The 16,173-nt window shown below is 42.0% G+C and overlaps 2 protein-coding genes across 2 annotated transcripts; both read right to left on the bottom strand.

The window, feature by feature from the left end:
• Positions 1–891: 891 nt before the first annotated feature.
• Positions 892–1,461, bottom strand: LOC136124413 (interferon alpha-1-like). Its single transcript, XM_065879118.1, has one exon. The coding sequence runs from the start codon at positions 1,459–1,461 to the stop codon at positions 892–894; it is 570 nt and encodes a 189-aa protein (XP_065735190.1).
• A 4,671-nt stretch (positions 1,462–6,132) lies between these two features.
• LOC136124621 (interferon omega-1-like) lies at positions 6,133–6,645 on the bottom strand. The gene has a single exon (XM_065879394.1). It carries the CDS (start codon positions 6,643–6,645, stop codon positions 6,133–6,135), a length of 513 nt encoding a protein of 170 aa, XP_065735466.1.
• Positions 6,646–16,173: the final 9,528 nt, after the last annotated feature.

Genomic DNA, 16,173 nt, shown 5'->3' with positions numbered 1-16,173 from the left:
AAACACTGTACCACCAAGGAAGTCCCTGTATCAACTGATTATTGTTTTTAGGTTACTTTCCTTTCAAAAAAACAATCAAAGTTACCCAAAGCAGAATTGGATTAGTTATGTTCACCTCTAGGTCCTGAGGGCAACACACGACCTGGCTAGAAGAAGTCTATTTTTATTTCTAATGTGAAAATTGTAATGATGGGTCAAGGAATTGTAAGATACATTCTTTAATCAGGTTGCACATTCAGGCTTGGTGTTTCTTTCTTTTTTTTTTTTTGGTGGTACGCGGGCCTCTCACTGTTTTGGCCTCTCCCATTGCAGAGCACAGGCTCTGGACACACAGGCTCAGCGGCCATGGCTCACGGGCCCAGCTGCTCCACGGCATGTGGGATCTTCCCAGACCGGGGCACGAACCTGTGTACCCTGCATCAGCAGGCGGACTCTCAACCACTGTGCCACCAGGGAAGCTCCTTGGTGTTTCTTTTTTAAAGAAAAAAAGCAAAACAGGAAGTTTTCTCTAGTAAGAATTTAATGAACAAAGAAAACTCGTAAACTGAGTTAATACAAAGTATATATTTTTTCTCTTAACCACAATGTATACATGCACATAATATTATGTAAATAAAAATAATTTAAATCTTTATAAATAGTAAAATAAATATTAAAATAGATAACTAAATATTTAAGTAGGTAAGTAAGTAGATAGATCAGCATGGGCATCTATGAGGGACGAGTGCCTGTAGCGTAGATCATCATGTTGCTTAATATTCCTGAAAACACATGACAAATTAATTCAATTCAGGACATGATGAGAGCAGAAATGAGAGTCTTTGACATGGCAGCACAGGTGAAGTGTGGTCTCGTTAGTGAGAATCATTTCCGTGTTGAACCAGGTGTGTGTCATTCCTTCCTCCTGAGGCTTTCTTGCAAGTTTGTTGATGAAGAGAAGGATCTCATGACTTCTGCTCTGACAATCTCCCAGGCACAAGGGCTGTACTTCTTCTCTTGCAGATAGACAGTGATTCTGTGGAAGTATTTCCTCACAGCCAGGATGGAGTCCTCCTTCAGCAGGGGAGTCCCTTCCGGCCCCGCCTCCTGCATCAGACAGGCTTGCAGGTCAGTGAGCTGCTGATAAAGTGCAGTGCAGAACTTGTCCAGGAGGGTCTCATCCCAAGCGGCAGCCGAGCCCTCTGTGCTGAAGAGCTGGAAGGTCTGCTGGATCATCTCATGGACGACAGCGATGGCTTGAGCCTTCTGGAACTGGTTGCCTCCAAACGCGTCCTGGGGGAATCCAAAGTCATTTCTGTCCTTCAGGCAGGAGAAGGGGGAGATTCTCCTCATTTGTTGCAGGAGCATCAGGGCCCTCGTGTTCGTCAGGCTGTGGGTCTGAGGCAGGTCGCAGCCCAGAGAGCAGTTGGAGTTGCAGCTGAGTAGCACCAGGGCCAGGAGTAAGGACACGGTTGGGGCCATCGGGGACCCTGTAGATGCTGCCGGCCTGGCAGAGGTGGGGGACTCTGTGAACTCTGCTCTCTAGGTTCTCTGAAGACCTTCCTTCAGGCCTGGGTCTTAAATGGGAACCCATTCGTTTCCATTTTCTGAATGTTCCCTCTTACTTTCTACTTCTGTTTTTGCTTTTCATTTTGCACTCTTCAGATAGGTTAGGGCAGGGTTTCTCAACCACTGTTTTTTATCCTTGCCTCCCCTTCTCCTGCCCACAGAACCTTTCTAGATATTTTTTTTCCATATGGCCCCCCTATGAAATTTTGATACACAGATATACTGTGTACATTGATGTGTACTCCATGCATATCTCTACTTTATAAATAGAAAAAGAAAGTGAAAAGTCTTTTCTTTTTATTTGATGCAGGGGTGAGTATGACAAAAAAAATTAGGCTAAAAATTAGCTGTAAAAGCTACTGCAATTAATTTAACATTTTGGTTAAGTGTGCAGAATGACTTTTAATGTAATACATTTACTTAATAAATAGGAATGTATCAAATTACATATTCACTAAAAATTTATACAGATACTTCACAAGAATACCATTGTATAGATATATTTTAAAATCTATCAAAACTGCTAAAAGCATTGAAAATTTAAATGATTTTCTTAACGTTTATTTTTAAGTAATTATTAGTTTTGATTCATATCATAAAATGATTTCTAACTTCACTAGCTGCTAGATATTCCTCTAGATATTGTCAACAACTTTTTCTCTTTAGGACTAGACGTAATTATTGATCTCCTAGATATCTTTTTTAGAATTAAATAATAAAATACAACCTATTTGTGCTTAATTCCCGATGCCCACATCACACTGAGGCTCAAACATAAGCAAAATCCACAAGACAGACAAGGACAGCTCATAAGTAAGCAGAGGGCACCTCTCACATTATGACTTTGTGTTCAAGCATATGATGGAGAGAAAGTCCTCTAATGAAACATCAAGCCACCATAGCTTGTAGCATTGATCCTGCATATTGTGTATCTTCCATGCACTCAATGTCAATGCCTCTCATCTCATACACAAGAAAACCCAAAGAGAAAAATGAATACAGAGGAATGAGATTTTGCTGGATAGGGTTGACCTTTGGAATGCCACCCACCATTGTAGTAGCTAAGATTTGTTCGCACCCCTAAGAACTAATGTTTGCACCCGTGGGAGCGATCTGCTCCCAGATGATTTAGGAATCATCATCGGTTTGCATCTTTCTCTGTATTTTTGCATTGAATTTCAGATTCCCCAAAGGACTGTCAGAGGTTCCAATCCAAGCCTATTCTTTTCAAACAAAAGAAAACCATCTTTGTAATTAATTGAGAACTGGATAAATATTGATTGGTATCATGGAAAGAATTAACTTTCAACTCTGATCATGAATTCTTTTATTTTGCAGTGGATGTTCTGTGGCCTCAGCCCTCTGTAATTCCGATCTTTCAATAAATAATAGGTATGTGACTATCTTTGGCAAATCAGCTCTGTAGCAACTGGACTCTTTCGTATTCTCTGTGGTATCCTCGGCACCAGGCCCAGTGTAATCACGCAACAGGTACTTTTTACTAAAGCAGTTTCTCAGATGTTCTCCTCCCACTGGAAGGCAGTTACGAATGACCAAGCTATTTTCCTTTATCACGGTCGTATTTGCTGGGATTATAATAGACAGTGGCTGGTATTCCCACTCTACTCCTACTGGTATCAGTCATGCCTACTGAGTTTGTTGCTAAAACCACTAGGATTCTCTTTCCTTCAAGGTGCATATGGCTCTGGGGATTCAAGTTGAAAGAGCAGCACAATTTTCAGCCTTGGCCCGGCACTCTATTAAACTCAGAGGATGGCCTCGTCGCTAATTTGTCCTCTACTAGGTCATGACAGAAAATAACCAGATTGGTGTCACATACAGAGCCATGTATCTGAACTCAAACTCTCCCTGATTCACACAGGTCACAGCAACCAGACAATTAACCAGGTTACTCTTTGGTGGATCTTTACGGATGTGGCAATGACTACCTATATCCTGAGATTCTTTGGAGACTCCTCACAAAGACTGATGAATGATCATTTTCATCCTGTGTCTTCATTCCCTTTCAAGGGACGATGGGGTCCATTTCAGTTTGATTTCCAAATTTTGACACATAATAATTAAAGCATTACTGCAGGTTGAAAGTCAAGAGTTTGGATTCTGAGTCCTCGGTCTGCTCTTTTGGCCTGATAAATGGCTCCTTCTTCTTTATTTACATGAATATATTCTGTCTTCTGGTTGCCAAGACATGTAGCCTTCAATGCCCTTTCTGGTCTGAATGTTTCCGTCCCCACACAATTCGTATTTGGAAGTCCTAACCCCCAAAGTGATGGTATCAGGTGGCTGGCCCTTTGGGACCTGATTAAGGTGGGAAGATGGAGGCCTCACGAATGGAATTAGCACCCTTATCAAAGAGTTCAGAGATAAATGCCGCCCTCTCCTGCTGTATGATGATACAAGGAGAACTCTGCAGTGTGAGACCTGAAGCAGGCTCTCACCAGAACTGGACCACGCGGACACCCAGATCTTGGATTTCCAGACTCTAGAACTGTGAGCAATACATTTCTGCTCTTTACAAACCACCCAGTCTATGCTCTTTTGTTGAAGAAGCCCAAATAGTAAGACATGACCTGACCTATTGTGTCCTCAGAATACCTCGCAGAGGTCTGTAAAATACCTAAAGTGAGAGGCATCATCTTACCCAAGCCCGGTTCCTAGACAGCTAGTCCAGTCCCTGTCATTTCAGGAGCTCAATACATACTCATGAAGGGACCAGTGATGATAGTAATAGGAGAAGGAAGAATACCAACATATATTAGTTAGATATGATATGAAAGGACGATAATCTACAGAGACTTTGGAAATTCTTCATGGTTCTACAAGGGACGTGATAATGGAATATTGTGTGAGATATTTTTTTAGAGATCATTTGCAGGAATATTTTCTTCTTCAAGTTTGCATTTTCAATACTTAGAAGATCAGGATGAGAGTCTGGGCCTGGACGCAAATGGAAGAGTTGCTCTCCATTTTCTCTTCAGTCATCCTCAAGTACTTGCAAGGAGCTGCCTGATCATACTTTTCTCGTCTCCCTCAGGCAATAAGGAAACAACTTGTGTCTACATTTGTGGATATTTTCCTCATAGGCTATGCCTTTGGGCATCCATTTGAATGCTTCTTTCCAACAGTCTATGATGCTGTGAACTCTGAGTGACATCCGTGTCATCTTCCCCAAGCTGAACTTGTGGAATAAGAATTTGGGTCTGATTGTGGGTTTCTGTGTTTTTTTAAAATTTTCTTTATTTCAGCAAATGAACAATAAAAATACATGAAATCATAATACCACTGAGTCTGAGAATAAATATCCAAACTTGACTGTTTTCTTTCTTTTAAGGCAGAACTACAGGATGAGATTTTTTTAACTTTTTATTTCATACTGGAGTATATTTGATTAACAATGCTGTGCTAGCCTCAGGTGTACAGCAAAGTGATTCAGCCACACACATTCATGCGTCCATTCTTTCTCAAACTCTCCTCCCATCTAGGTGGCCACATAATATTGAGCAGAGTTCCCTGTGCTATACAGTAAGTCCCTGTTGGCCATCCATCCCAAATATAGCATTGTGTACATGTCAATCCTAAACTCCCCAACTATCCCTCCCCCACCCTTCCCCCCTGGTAACCATAAGTTTCTTCTGTTAGTCTGTGGGTCCGTTTCTGTATTGTAAATAACTTCATTTGTATCATTTTTTTAAGATTCCACATATAAGTGATATTTCTCTTTCTCTGTGGGTCAGATTGTTTTTTAATGAAGTGTTTGCAAGCAAGAACATTAGTTGTTCCCCTCCACCCCACTCAGAACTTCATTAGGACAAATAGTGTAAAGATGAAAAGTGGTCTTATGCACTGAACTTGTCTCCTCGTCTATTAATCATCCAATAATTTGCCAACTTCTTTGCAGTGAGATTTCCACGAGGATAAATCCAGGCCATGTAATGTGAGCAGAAGTGCTCTTGCCCTGTATAGTCCTGGCCCTTGAAAACGTCCCATGTGATGCACCAGACTTTTTCCCTTTACCACTGAGTGGAATAGACTCAAATACTGCAGAAAAATTTGCAGTCACCTGTTGATGATGGACAAATCCACAAAACAGGGGGTACCCATGTCCCCGAATCACTCTTTGGAGAGCAACTTAGAACATCCATCTGATCATGAATGCCTGCCTTGTGTTCTTATACCAGGGAAAGGTAAGATTCTATTATGATCAAATTCCTGACAGCATTCTGTTTACCCGTTACGGCAGTCAGCATTAAGTTAACTGACAAATATCTTTAACACCACACTATCCAAAAAACCTTGCTATACTTCATGTGTTGAAAATAGCAAATACCTGTGCCAAAACTTAAAGTGATCTTTTAAATTACGTTATAAAATTATTTATACAAGAAAAGAGATTGTGTTCTGTCAAAACCTTTTTTAAAATCATGATTTTCATTTCAGACATTTTTCAGCCTGTGAGGAAACACAAGTCGAGATTGCGTTGGACTTGAACACTAATGTAATTGAATGAGAAGTGTCACGAGTATAAAAAATATTCTATATTTGTTGACATTTCTTTGAGGATTCTTACATAAGGGAAAGGCACCTTTTAATTTCCACTCTGACAACCTCCCAGGCACAGGAGCTGTATTCCTTTGCCTTCAGATAGACACGGATTCCATGGAAATACTCCCGGGCAGCACGTCCCAAATCTCGACAATCCAGATTGTCTTTTTTCATCTGCTCCAGTCGGTGCAGCCTCAGATGAAGGCTAGAGAGAAGTTTATCGAGGAGGGTGTTGCTCCAGGCAACACGGCTGTCCTCCGTGGTGAAGAGGTTGAAGATCTGCTGGAGCATCAGATGGTGGTGACAGGTGCCTTGAGTCACCTGGATTGGGGTGATATTCTCTCTTTTCCAAGGAAATTTGAAGTCGGTTCTGTCCTTTAGGCACCACTGAGAGGGGATCCTTTGCATCTGTTCCAAATGTTGGAAGACGTCCTTGTTTTCCTGGCTATGGCTTCTAGGCAAGTTCCAGCCAAGAGAGTAAGCAGGGATAGAGCAGAGCATCACTCCTGCCACTAGCAAATAGATCTGGGCCATTAAGAATGAGTGATTCACTAGACGGCCGCCAGGAGACGCGTGGGCACCGCCAAACAATTAGTGCGAAGCTTCCTTCCCTGGAACTGTGGACAGCGTCCTTCCCTAGGCGGCCGGTAGAGGGCGCAGGGTTTGTTTGGGAAACGCCGACTATTAAGTTTGCCGTCTGCAGTTGTCTCCTGCAGCTCGAGAGACAGGGCGAAAAGTAGTCCCTGAGGCTGCTTTAATAATCAGCATAGTGCGCGAAACACCTTCGTTTTCTCGGTGCTGAGTGTTGAAGAGGAAGCCTTGTCGCGGCCTCGCCAGAGACATTTTTGTCTGGCTGGGAACAAGAACCTTGCATTTTCAGGCTTCCCCTGAGTTTTGCGCTTTATTTTCTCACAGAAACTTGAGCGAGGCAATTTTTGGGAAAGAAGCCTTTTTCTGAGCGGTCTGAGGTGGGGAATCAGAGCGATTCCTAGCCTCAGAGAAAGGGGAGCCGATTTTTCAGATTCGGGCTCGTTTCTGGCGCGAGACGGCGAAGGCCCAGAGAAAGGGGAACGCGGCGACGGCGATGGGACGACAGGACGGTGTTGGGGACGCCCTGAGGGGTGAGTCGGGGCGCGGCCACCACCGGGGCCGAGGACGCGGGAGCTGAGCGCCCCTGTAGATTCTCTGGGACTTCATGGTGTTTTTCAAGGATACAGCGTTAAAGTGAGGGAGAAAGTATTGAATATCTGAAAAGTAGGAATATTAAAAAAACTCACAGCCTTTTATTTTTTACATTTTAAAATTAATTTTATATTTAACTTAATTCATATCATATTTAAATTAAATATTTTAAATGTTTCATATTTTTATAAATTTATGTTAAAATATTTTCAATATTAAGCATAGAATATTAAAATGTATTTTCATATTAAAATATAGCATTTTATTAAACTTTATTTAAACTATATTGTCTTTATACTAAAGTAAGTATTTAATATAATTATTTGTTTATTTATCTTAGGCTGGGTTCAGTCTTCATTGCGGTGCGCAGGCTTCTCATTGTGGTGGCTTCTCTTGTTGAGGAGCACAGGCTCAGTAGTAGCAGCACATGGACTTAGTTGCCCCACAGCATGTGGGATCTTCCTAGACCAGGGCTCAAACCCGAGTCCCCTGAGTCGGCAGGCGGATTCTTAACCACTGCGCCACCAGGGAAGCCCCAAGTATTGGGAAGCCCCAAGTATTTAATATAGTTTTACTTTTCTATCTTTAATGGAAGGCAACTCATTAATATTTTCAAGATTACTTTTTCACTTGGTTTTAATTGAGGGAATTACCATATTTGACAATTTCTAATGACCCCGTGATTGTCTGAACTGATTTTTAACTCATGTTCCTGAAATGTCTTTCCCAGGACCTCACCTTGACTATAAGTTTACAAAGAAGAGTTGGTGTGTACAAGCAGATTTCATTTACGTCCTGAAGGCTTACTTTGTAAGACTGTCAGGGCCATGCAAATGGAGGTCAACTTCATTTCTTTACTTAAAAGTTTTATATTTTGTTCCTCGTGCATATTTTGGTATTAATTTTCATTATAAATATTGCATGAAAACATCCTTTATCTCGATGACTTAGATTTGGTGCCTTCTTACCATTCGTGCTTTAGAGAAGTACTAGCTTAACGTTGCCCTAATGCTAACCCGGGAAATAGCTTTTGAATTAGAGTATTGTGCTGTTCCATGGCTGAAAATCTAGGAATGCTTTAATTCTCATCATCTCTCCCCCATATATATATTTCTTACCATTTTCCTGGTCTCTACAACATTATTTTAATGTCTTTTTTTATAGGAAGAAAAAACGCTTTTCATTGCCTTCATCTGATTTTCTCAACTCACACCCCCTTGGCTATGGTAACCACAAATCTGATCGTTTTCTCTGAGGTTATGTGTTTGTTTTTAAGGTATAATTTAATCTGTGTCTTAAAAATTAACACCAGAGGTGGTGTGAAACAAAATAAGGTGAGGAAAAGGACTATTTATCTCATTCATACTAGTCACAGAGTAGCCTTTTTTTTTTTTTTCTTGTGGGGAGGAGGTCAAAACACTTTCTTAGATGCTGCAAAGAGCTTCAGCTGCCGTAGGATTTCTCTCCTTAATGTACGGGGCACTGCTCTAAGGGTGGAGACTAGGTCTCTACTCCTTCGCAGGCCTACAGGCAATCCCTCTCCTAGAGTTTGCATTTGGGGGCCTCAACATGCAGACCCCTGAGTGTTAAGGAACCTGTAGTCAGAGCTTCTCTTGGCTGGGCTGAGGGTGGACTATACAGGTTACCATTTGTTATATTAATACAAAGGGCTGCTATCATTCACTCTGTTCAAATTCTCAGCCTGTACTTTGCAAACTTTATTTTATTTGATCTAGGCAATGTCTTGTGTGACCACAACTAAAGGTGTCTCCATTTTTTAGAAGAGGAAATGAAAGTCTGATGTCATTTAAATTGAGGAGCCCCAGATTTTTGTCAGAGTGGAGCCTTCTGCTGCTCCCAGGCCCTCCTCTTCATCAGCTCTGAGCACTGGCCCTCAGCTGCACTGAGCACGTGGTGCTTCCCTCATCCTAATCCTGCCTCTAAAGTCTGTCCTCCCTGCTCCCTGGAGGGCGGTCACCACCCCTGCCTCACTTTCCTGGAATCCACATTGCCAAGCGCATTGTCACATATATATGCAGTCAAAACATTTCTGGTGACAGAATGAAGAGAACTGCATGGATTCACCCTTGCTGTTCATTTTTATGTCACCATTATCTGTAAACTGTCAGAAACTGTGAGCTATGGTCCTGTAAAGAAATGTGGAAGAATTTAAATCTAATGTATGAGTCCCTTTAGAGGAGAATGCAGAGAGGTGAGGCTAGTTGTATTTTGGTGCAATTTAAGAAGTGGCAAAATAGAGTACAGGGTCAAACCTCTAATATTCGTATTAGAACTGAAAAAGAGATATATTGAGACTCAGGTTTTTATTTCAACCTTGGGTCTCATTTAGATGAATACATCCTATTGGACCGATACTCTTTCATGTTCCAGGAGCGTGTTTAATGTCCAGTGTAATAAAAGAATTGAAGTTGTGACATTCCATGTTGCCCATAAATGGCTTATTTAAGAATCTCATTTGCAGGCAGGTACTCAGAGCAGCTGGATACAGGCTCCCACAGCCAGACACCTGCATCACCAGGCTCACCGGGGCCTGCCACCCTCCTCACTGAGGACACCCAGGATGATGTTCTCCAGCTCTGTGTGCACCCTTAGCTGTCACCTGGCCCAGAACCACAGCCTGCCAAAGCAGGAGACCCTCACAGTCCTGCCCCTAACAGGGAGAATCTTCTTTGTTTTCCTGCCTGAAGGACAAGAAGGTTTTCAGGTTCCATCAGCACCAGCTGGCTGACAGCCAGTTCCAAAACGCTCAGGCCGCCTCATTCTCCATGAGACGATACAGCACTTCTCCATCGTCTTCAGCACAAACAGCTGAAATTCCTCAGTGGGCTTGATCAACAGTGGGCAGATCTGGAGGCTGGTTTGGTGCAGGAGATGGAGAGGAAAAGACCCTGCTGGGCAATGAGGACTCCAGCCTGACCTTGAAGAACTTCCAAAGGACCAGGCTCGATCTGAAAAGAAAGTCCACAGCCGCTGTGCCCAGGACAATATGAGAGTGGAAGTTAAGGCGTGAAAATCAGAGTGTGCTTTCCCTGTATGTTCAACCTCAGAGAACCCAGGAGTGGGAAAAGGAGACCTGGACCCAATCTTCTACAATGGAGTCTTCTCTGCTTAGAGGTGGCCTCTAGCACGTCAATATTCACTCAGTTCACTGACTTTTCTTCTGATGCACTTGTAAATGCATCGAGTCATCTCAGCACATTGTTTTTCAACCGTAAGTGGAAACAATACTTTTGAATGGGGAGAAAATTTATTTTTAATTTGTAATAATTAGAATGTATTTCTCTATGATGATTTTTATATTTTCCACATTTATTCTTCATATTATGATATGGTCAGCTTTGTGTCTTGTTTTCCTTTGCTTTGGGGGTGCAAAAGGTATATTTTAAGTGTTAGGTTTAATTCATACTCTTCAAGAAAATCAGAGTGTCCTTAAACCTTTAATCTGCCTAATATCCAAAAGGAACATAAATCGTTTTATTCATTTCATTGGTTCTTAAAATATTTTGAAGTATCTCTGCTTTCAGGATTTTACTTGTGTTTTTTAATATATTGGGAGATAAGACAAAGATATTACTTTCTTAATGGAGCACTCTGTCAGAGAAGACAGGCCTTAAAGAGTAAAAAATTAGCTTGAAACCCTTTCTAGGTTATGAAGGAGATGCACAAGGCATTATGACAGGTTATAGCAGCTGGAGCTATTCTCTTTTACTTGTTCTTTCTTAGAGAAAGCATGTCTAATGGTTGCTGATTCCATTTCAGCAGTTGCATGATCAATCAACTGTGAAATATAGAGTCATGGAATTTAAACTTCAACAAAGAAGTGTGACTATCCCTTTTATTGTTGGCACTGTGGTGGGTGCCAGGTGCAATGAAAATAGTAGACACATTGCCCGCTGTCACAGAGCTTGCAGTCTGGTGGGGATATGGGTAACTAGGTGTTCAACGAAAGGAATGCTAATGCTGTGACAGGGAAAGTACAGGTTCTTGGGAGTATGTGGGCTTGCATGGATCAGGGAAAGCTTCTGCAAGAGCAGTTGGTAAGCTGGCATCCCAGGGGCCTGCAGGCGTTTGCCAGGTAATTGCATGATGGTCAAGTTTGGCCATGTATGGAGATCATCTAGGGTAGCAGGTAAATATGAGGGTTTGGAGCTAATGACATTTGTTTGGAGATGTGACCCTGGGTAGAGACATGCATATGGAAGTCAACAGTCATAGAGAGGACGTTTGGAACTATTTGGGAGGTTGAGACTATATGTGCAGAGAGGATGAAGTGCGGGACTAGCATAGATCTTTGAGGAACACCAATTCCCTAAGATGAGAGTGTGGAGTCAACAAAGGAAGGAGAGAAGGAGGGGCAGAAAAGCAGAGGATGGTGGTGACACGGAGACCAGATGAGCGTCAGACTTTCAAATGGCGGGTATAATAACAAGTATCTGATGCTTCGGACATGTCAGCCAAGGCTGCTTCACGTTGATCTCTGACCTCAGTAAGATGTAGCTTATTGGCAATATCTTATGACCTAGTAAGTATCTTAAGAAATTAATCTCAATTTTCAAGATATTTTTTTCCTCTCATTTGTTTTAAGCAAGGGTCTTAGAAGACCTTAAGGCTTCATAGATTAAGCATTCAGCTTTGTATATATAATCAGTGGTTTTCATTGGAGAGTTTTATTCACTACTTCAAAATGTCATTTTATATTGGATAAGTTGCATAAAAATTTGTAATCTGCATCAAAATGCTTTTAATTTCAGCATGGTGTAAATTTAAACTTAATATATTACTTTCTACTTAATATTGGTAAATATCTTCTGTGCCAATGCACTGACTGCATTATGTTTTGATGCCCACTAGAGATCCATAGGTATTTGTAATCTAGTGTTTGGTACATCTGTGGAATATTGCATTTGCTAGTAGAATTTAAAAATGTGTTTGTATGCTTTGCACAATACTTAAAAAGATGATCCTATTTTAATTCACAGAGGTAGAATTTTTGCATAACAAAATTATGAGGTCAGTAAGGCACAAATATGGCATTATATCAATATCTTTTGGGGACTTCCCTGGCAGTCCAGTGGTTAAGACTTCTCCTTCCAATGCAGGGGGTGTGAATTCGATGCCTCCTTGGGGAGCTAAGATCCCACATACCTCAGGGCCAAAAAACCAAAACATAAAAAAAAACAGGAGCAATATTGTAACAAATTCAATAAAGACTTTAAAAATGGTCCACATCAAAAATATCTTAAAACATTATGTATCTTTTGAGTGGACATGAAATAATGGCTTTTTTACTCCTTTGTGCATACCTGTCACAATAACAACTATCATTGCTATGTTTAATATGTCCCTGGTGCTTAAAATAATCTGCTCACTTAAGATAACTTTATGACTTGTTATGTTCTCATGATATAGAGCATATAACATTCGATGGTATGTTGAATGGAATATAGTAGTCTCATTATCCCTATTCTAAAGCTGAGAAAACTGTACTATAGGAAAAAGAAAACAATTGCCCGAAATCATGCATGAAGCCGAAGGAAGACTAAGGAGATGCCGAGCTAACAAATTTACTGGTCGCCTGAGAAGACAAGAGTAACCCACAAGAGAAGATGCAGCAAGACTGTCATTTTCACACAGTTTTACTGACACAACTATGTTAAGCTTATTACACTTATCACTTTTATTAACAACTCTGAGGACCAATGATGTCCCTAACGGTGTGCAGGTTACTGGGTGGGAATAAGAAGTGTAGCTGGAGAGTGAGCTGAGTGCTACGGGACCTGATGTAGATGGAGATCTCTTTCCTAAGCCTGATGAGACTATGCTGTTCCACTCCCAGCTTTGCTAAGACCCTATACCGCTCTGCCTCCCCTTTGGGCTCCTCTTGTCCCTGCTTGCTCAACCACAAACATGGCCAGGAGTTCTGCATCCCTGCTGCTCCAGAGCCTGTCCCATGAGAAAGGAAAGGCGAAAAGTCCTCAGCTGTACACTTTCATTAAGGCTAAAAGGAGCTGAGCTGCTTTGCCCAGCCTTCATCAGGACGCAAGAAGGCCTTGGAGTTAGATGAAAGTTATTCTCCATCAAAATATTTGGGGTCCTCTGGTTTGTTCCATTTCCTTCTGAACTTGAGACCTCAGGAATGCCAAATTCCAGTGCTGTTTTGGGGAATATGTGAAGTTTCTTGTCTCTGTTCCTAGAGGCTAATTGGGACATTTGGGAATCTATGTGCCTGTGTAACGCCAAACATTCCAACCCACGGCTGTTTACAGATCAGTATCATGATGGAGAAGGGGAAGGACTGGGAAGTCCAGTTCCTGAGACTCGTTCTTTAATGGATTTTCTCAATTTTTAAAGCCCCTCAGCATTTGTCAAGTTCCTATGCTTTTGTATTTGCTTTGTGAAGGGCTGTATTCATCATGACACAAATGAAGGTGGCTGAGATGGTAGAGGGTGTGCAAGGCCACTGTCAGACTCCCTCCCTAACCTTCCTCTGCCTCAAACACTCAAAGTCAGCTCTCAATCAGAACTGGAGAACCCCTTCTTTTCTCTAAACCCAGTTCCTGGACTACTGCTTCCTTCCCCCAAATGCAGCAGAGACTAAAGAAAACACTCTTTTTTAGAAGAAACAATTTACTTGTGAAGAATGAACTTTGCTGTTTTTGAGAGAGACCATTTTGTTTTCAGAAGATGCCTTACCCCAAGGCTTCCTTCCATATTCTGTTCCCAAAGGGACTCCCTCGTGTCAACCTCTTGCTGAACTAGGACCCTGGAATTCCACAGGGCCAGCTAGCAAGAGGGATGCCTGAGATGACAGAAGATATGAATCACCTTTCTGAAGAGAGGGTGGGGCTGGTGTCACATGAGTGCCTTTCAGGTGAGCTCTGCAATCCAAAAATAGGAGCCTGGGTGTGTCTAGCGAGAGTGGAAGCAAAGAGAGAGTGGAACATGCTGAGTAGACTGTTCTACTGGGAAGAGATTCTTTCAAGATTAATGCCCAGGAACTAGAATTCGAGGTCAGAGGTTCAATGCCACTAATCGTAAGGTCCATGTGTGTAGAGCGGTGTCATTTCAAAGCTCTTTCACACACATTGCCCCAGGCAATCATCACAACAATCCTGGGACTCTCCCAGACACAGACTATGAAACTTAGGGAGGTTAAGTTGTCTGAGTCATTACCCAAACTTTTGCCACCAAAACAGTCATTGTTCCACCACGTCTCACACTGTCACTTGATGGGTAAGTGCCATGGCCCAGCTTTCACATGGACGAGCAGAGCGTGGGTTAGAAGTGTCCCAGGTCCTGACTTCTTTGCTTTGTAGCTCTGAGTCTCTCCTCTGGGGGGGCCATTATTTTCTGAGAGTACAGGCTCTAGGAGGTGACATTGCCAGTAATTATAGACCTGGGACTGTATGGAGAAGAGAACTAAGATCAAACCCGGGAGAGCCCAGGATTAGAGAGCAGAACCTTACCTTTCATAGCTCCTGCTTTTTTCTTCCTGATTCTGTGTTGCTGCTGAAAGCCCCAAAAGTAAAAGAGTTCAGAAGCTATTTTGTGCCTTTCTCATACTAAAGAAGCAACAAATATTATTAATGAAAAATGTTTGTGACTTTTTACATTATTTGAGGTCTCTGTTATTTCCATATTATTCATTTTTAAAGGAGATCCAAGTATTTTCTACTGATCCTTCTTTGTCAAAGAATTTTTACTAATTCCCAGAAAATCTTTCAGAAGTATAATACACAAGGACTTCCCTGCTGGTAGAGTGGTTAAGAATCAGCCTGCCAATGCAGGGGACACGAGTTCAAGCCGTGGTCCGGGAAGATCCCACATGCCGCGGAGCAACTAAGCCTGTGTGCCACAACTACTGAAGCCTGCGTGCCTAGAGTCCATGCTTCGTGACAAGAGAAGCCACCGCAATGAGAAGCCTGCGCACCGCAAGGAAGAGTAGCCCCCACTCGCCGCAACGAAGACCCAAAGCAGCCAAAAATAAAATGTAAATAAACAAATGAATTTATTTTTTAAAAAAGAAGTATAATACACAGAAATTGCAAGTATCTTCAACATACAGCACAGAGAAATTTCACACACTGAATACATTGTGAAACTAGCACCCAAGTTAAACGTAATAGATTTTGCCCAGGACCTAGCATGTTTCTTATGTTGTCTTCCAGTTGCTACCTCAGAGCAGCTCTCCTTCTCCTCCCCGAATGTAGCCACTCTGTGACTCTAACAGTCCTGATTATTTTAGACAGACACACTTTTGTGCCTCTTGTGTATATTTACTCATTGAATCCTGAGAATAATCCTATGAAAAATTACTACTATTGTCCCCATATTAAAGGTGAGGAAACTAGTGAGCTTAGTGTTTGTGTTATTTGTCAAGGTCACAATGCTATTAATAGCAGAGCTGGGATCCAGTGTCATGAACCCTGGCTCCTTCTCAGAGGTTTTGAAAGTCCTAGAACTCTCCTTTCCCTTGTGCTCTCTTCCTATGACTTTCACTCTAACAGAAACCTTGAAGCTGGAAACCTGCACAGAACCAGAGCAGCTGTGTGGCTGGTCAGTGAGTTGGAGGGTCTAAAGGTATGTATAAGGGATGAATGGTTCAGTAAAGCAGGACCAGGGAGAAGGTGGGAGGAAGGTGCCAGGATTGGCCAGTCAACAGCATATGTCACCAGCTTCCCTCGAGGACATGACTCCTTCCCACAGGTATTTGCACCGACCACTCTTTCCTGGTGGTATAAATCAGTTACACCTCTGACATCAGGACTAACCATTCTCCATAATTTCCAGGACTTCCCTCAATTCCGTGGAATTCCACCTTTTGACAAGCATTTCCTGAAATGAAAGTGGTAGGACTGT

This window comes from Phocoena phocoena, chromosome 6, assembly GCF_963924675.1.
Source record: "Phocoena phocoena chromosome 6, mPhoPho1.1, whole genome shotgun sequence".
NCBI classification, from domain to species: Eukaryota; Metazoa; Chordata; class Mammalia; order Artiodactyla; family Phocoenidae; genus Phocoena; species Phocoena phocoena.
This window is presented reverse-complemented; position numbering and strand designations above follow the sequence as displayed.

Bases quoted from the DNA above. Each gene is read 5' to 3' on its own strand.
- LOC136124413 (XM_065879118.1), bottom strand. From the start codon at position 1,461: ATGGCCCCAACCGTGTCCTTACTCCTGGCCCTGGTGCTACTCAGCTGC.
- LOC136124621 (XM_065879394.1), bottom strand. From the start codon at position 6,645: ATGGCCCAGATCTATTTGCTAGTGGCAGGAGTGATGCTCTGCTCTATC.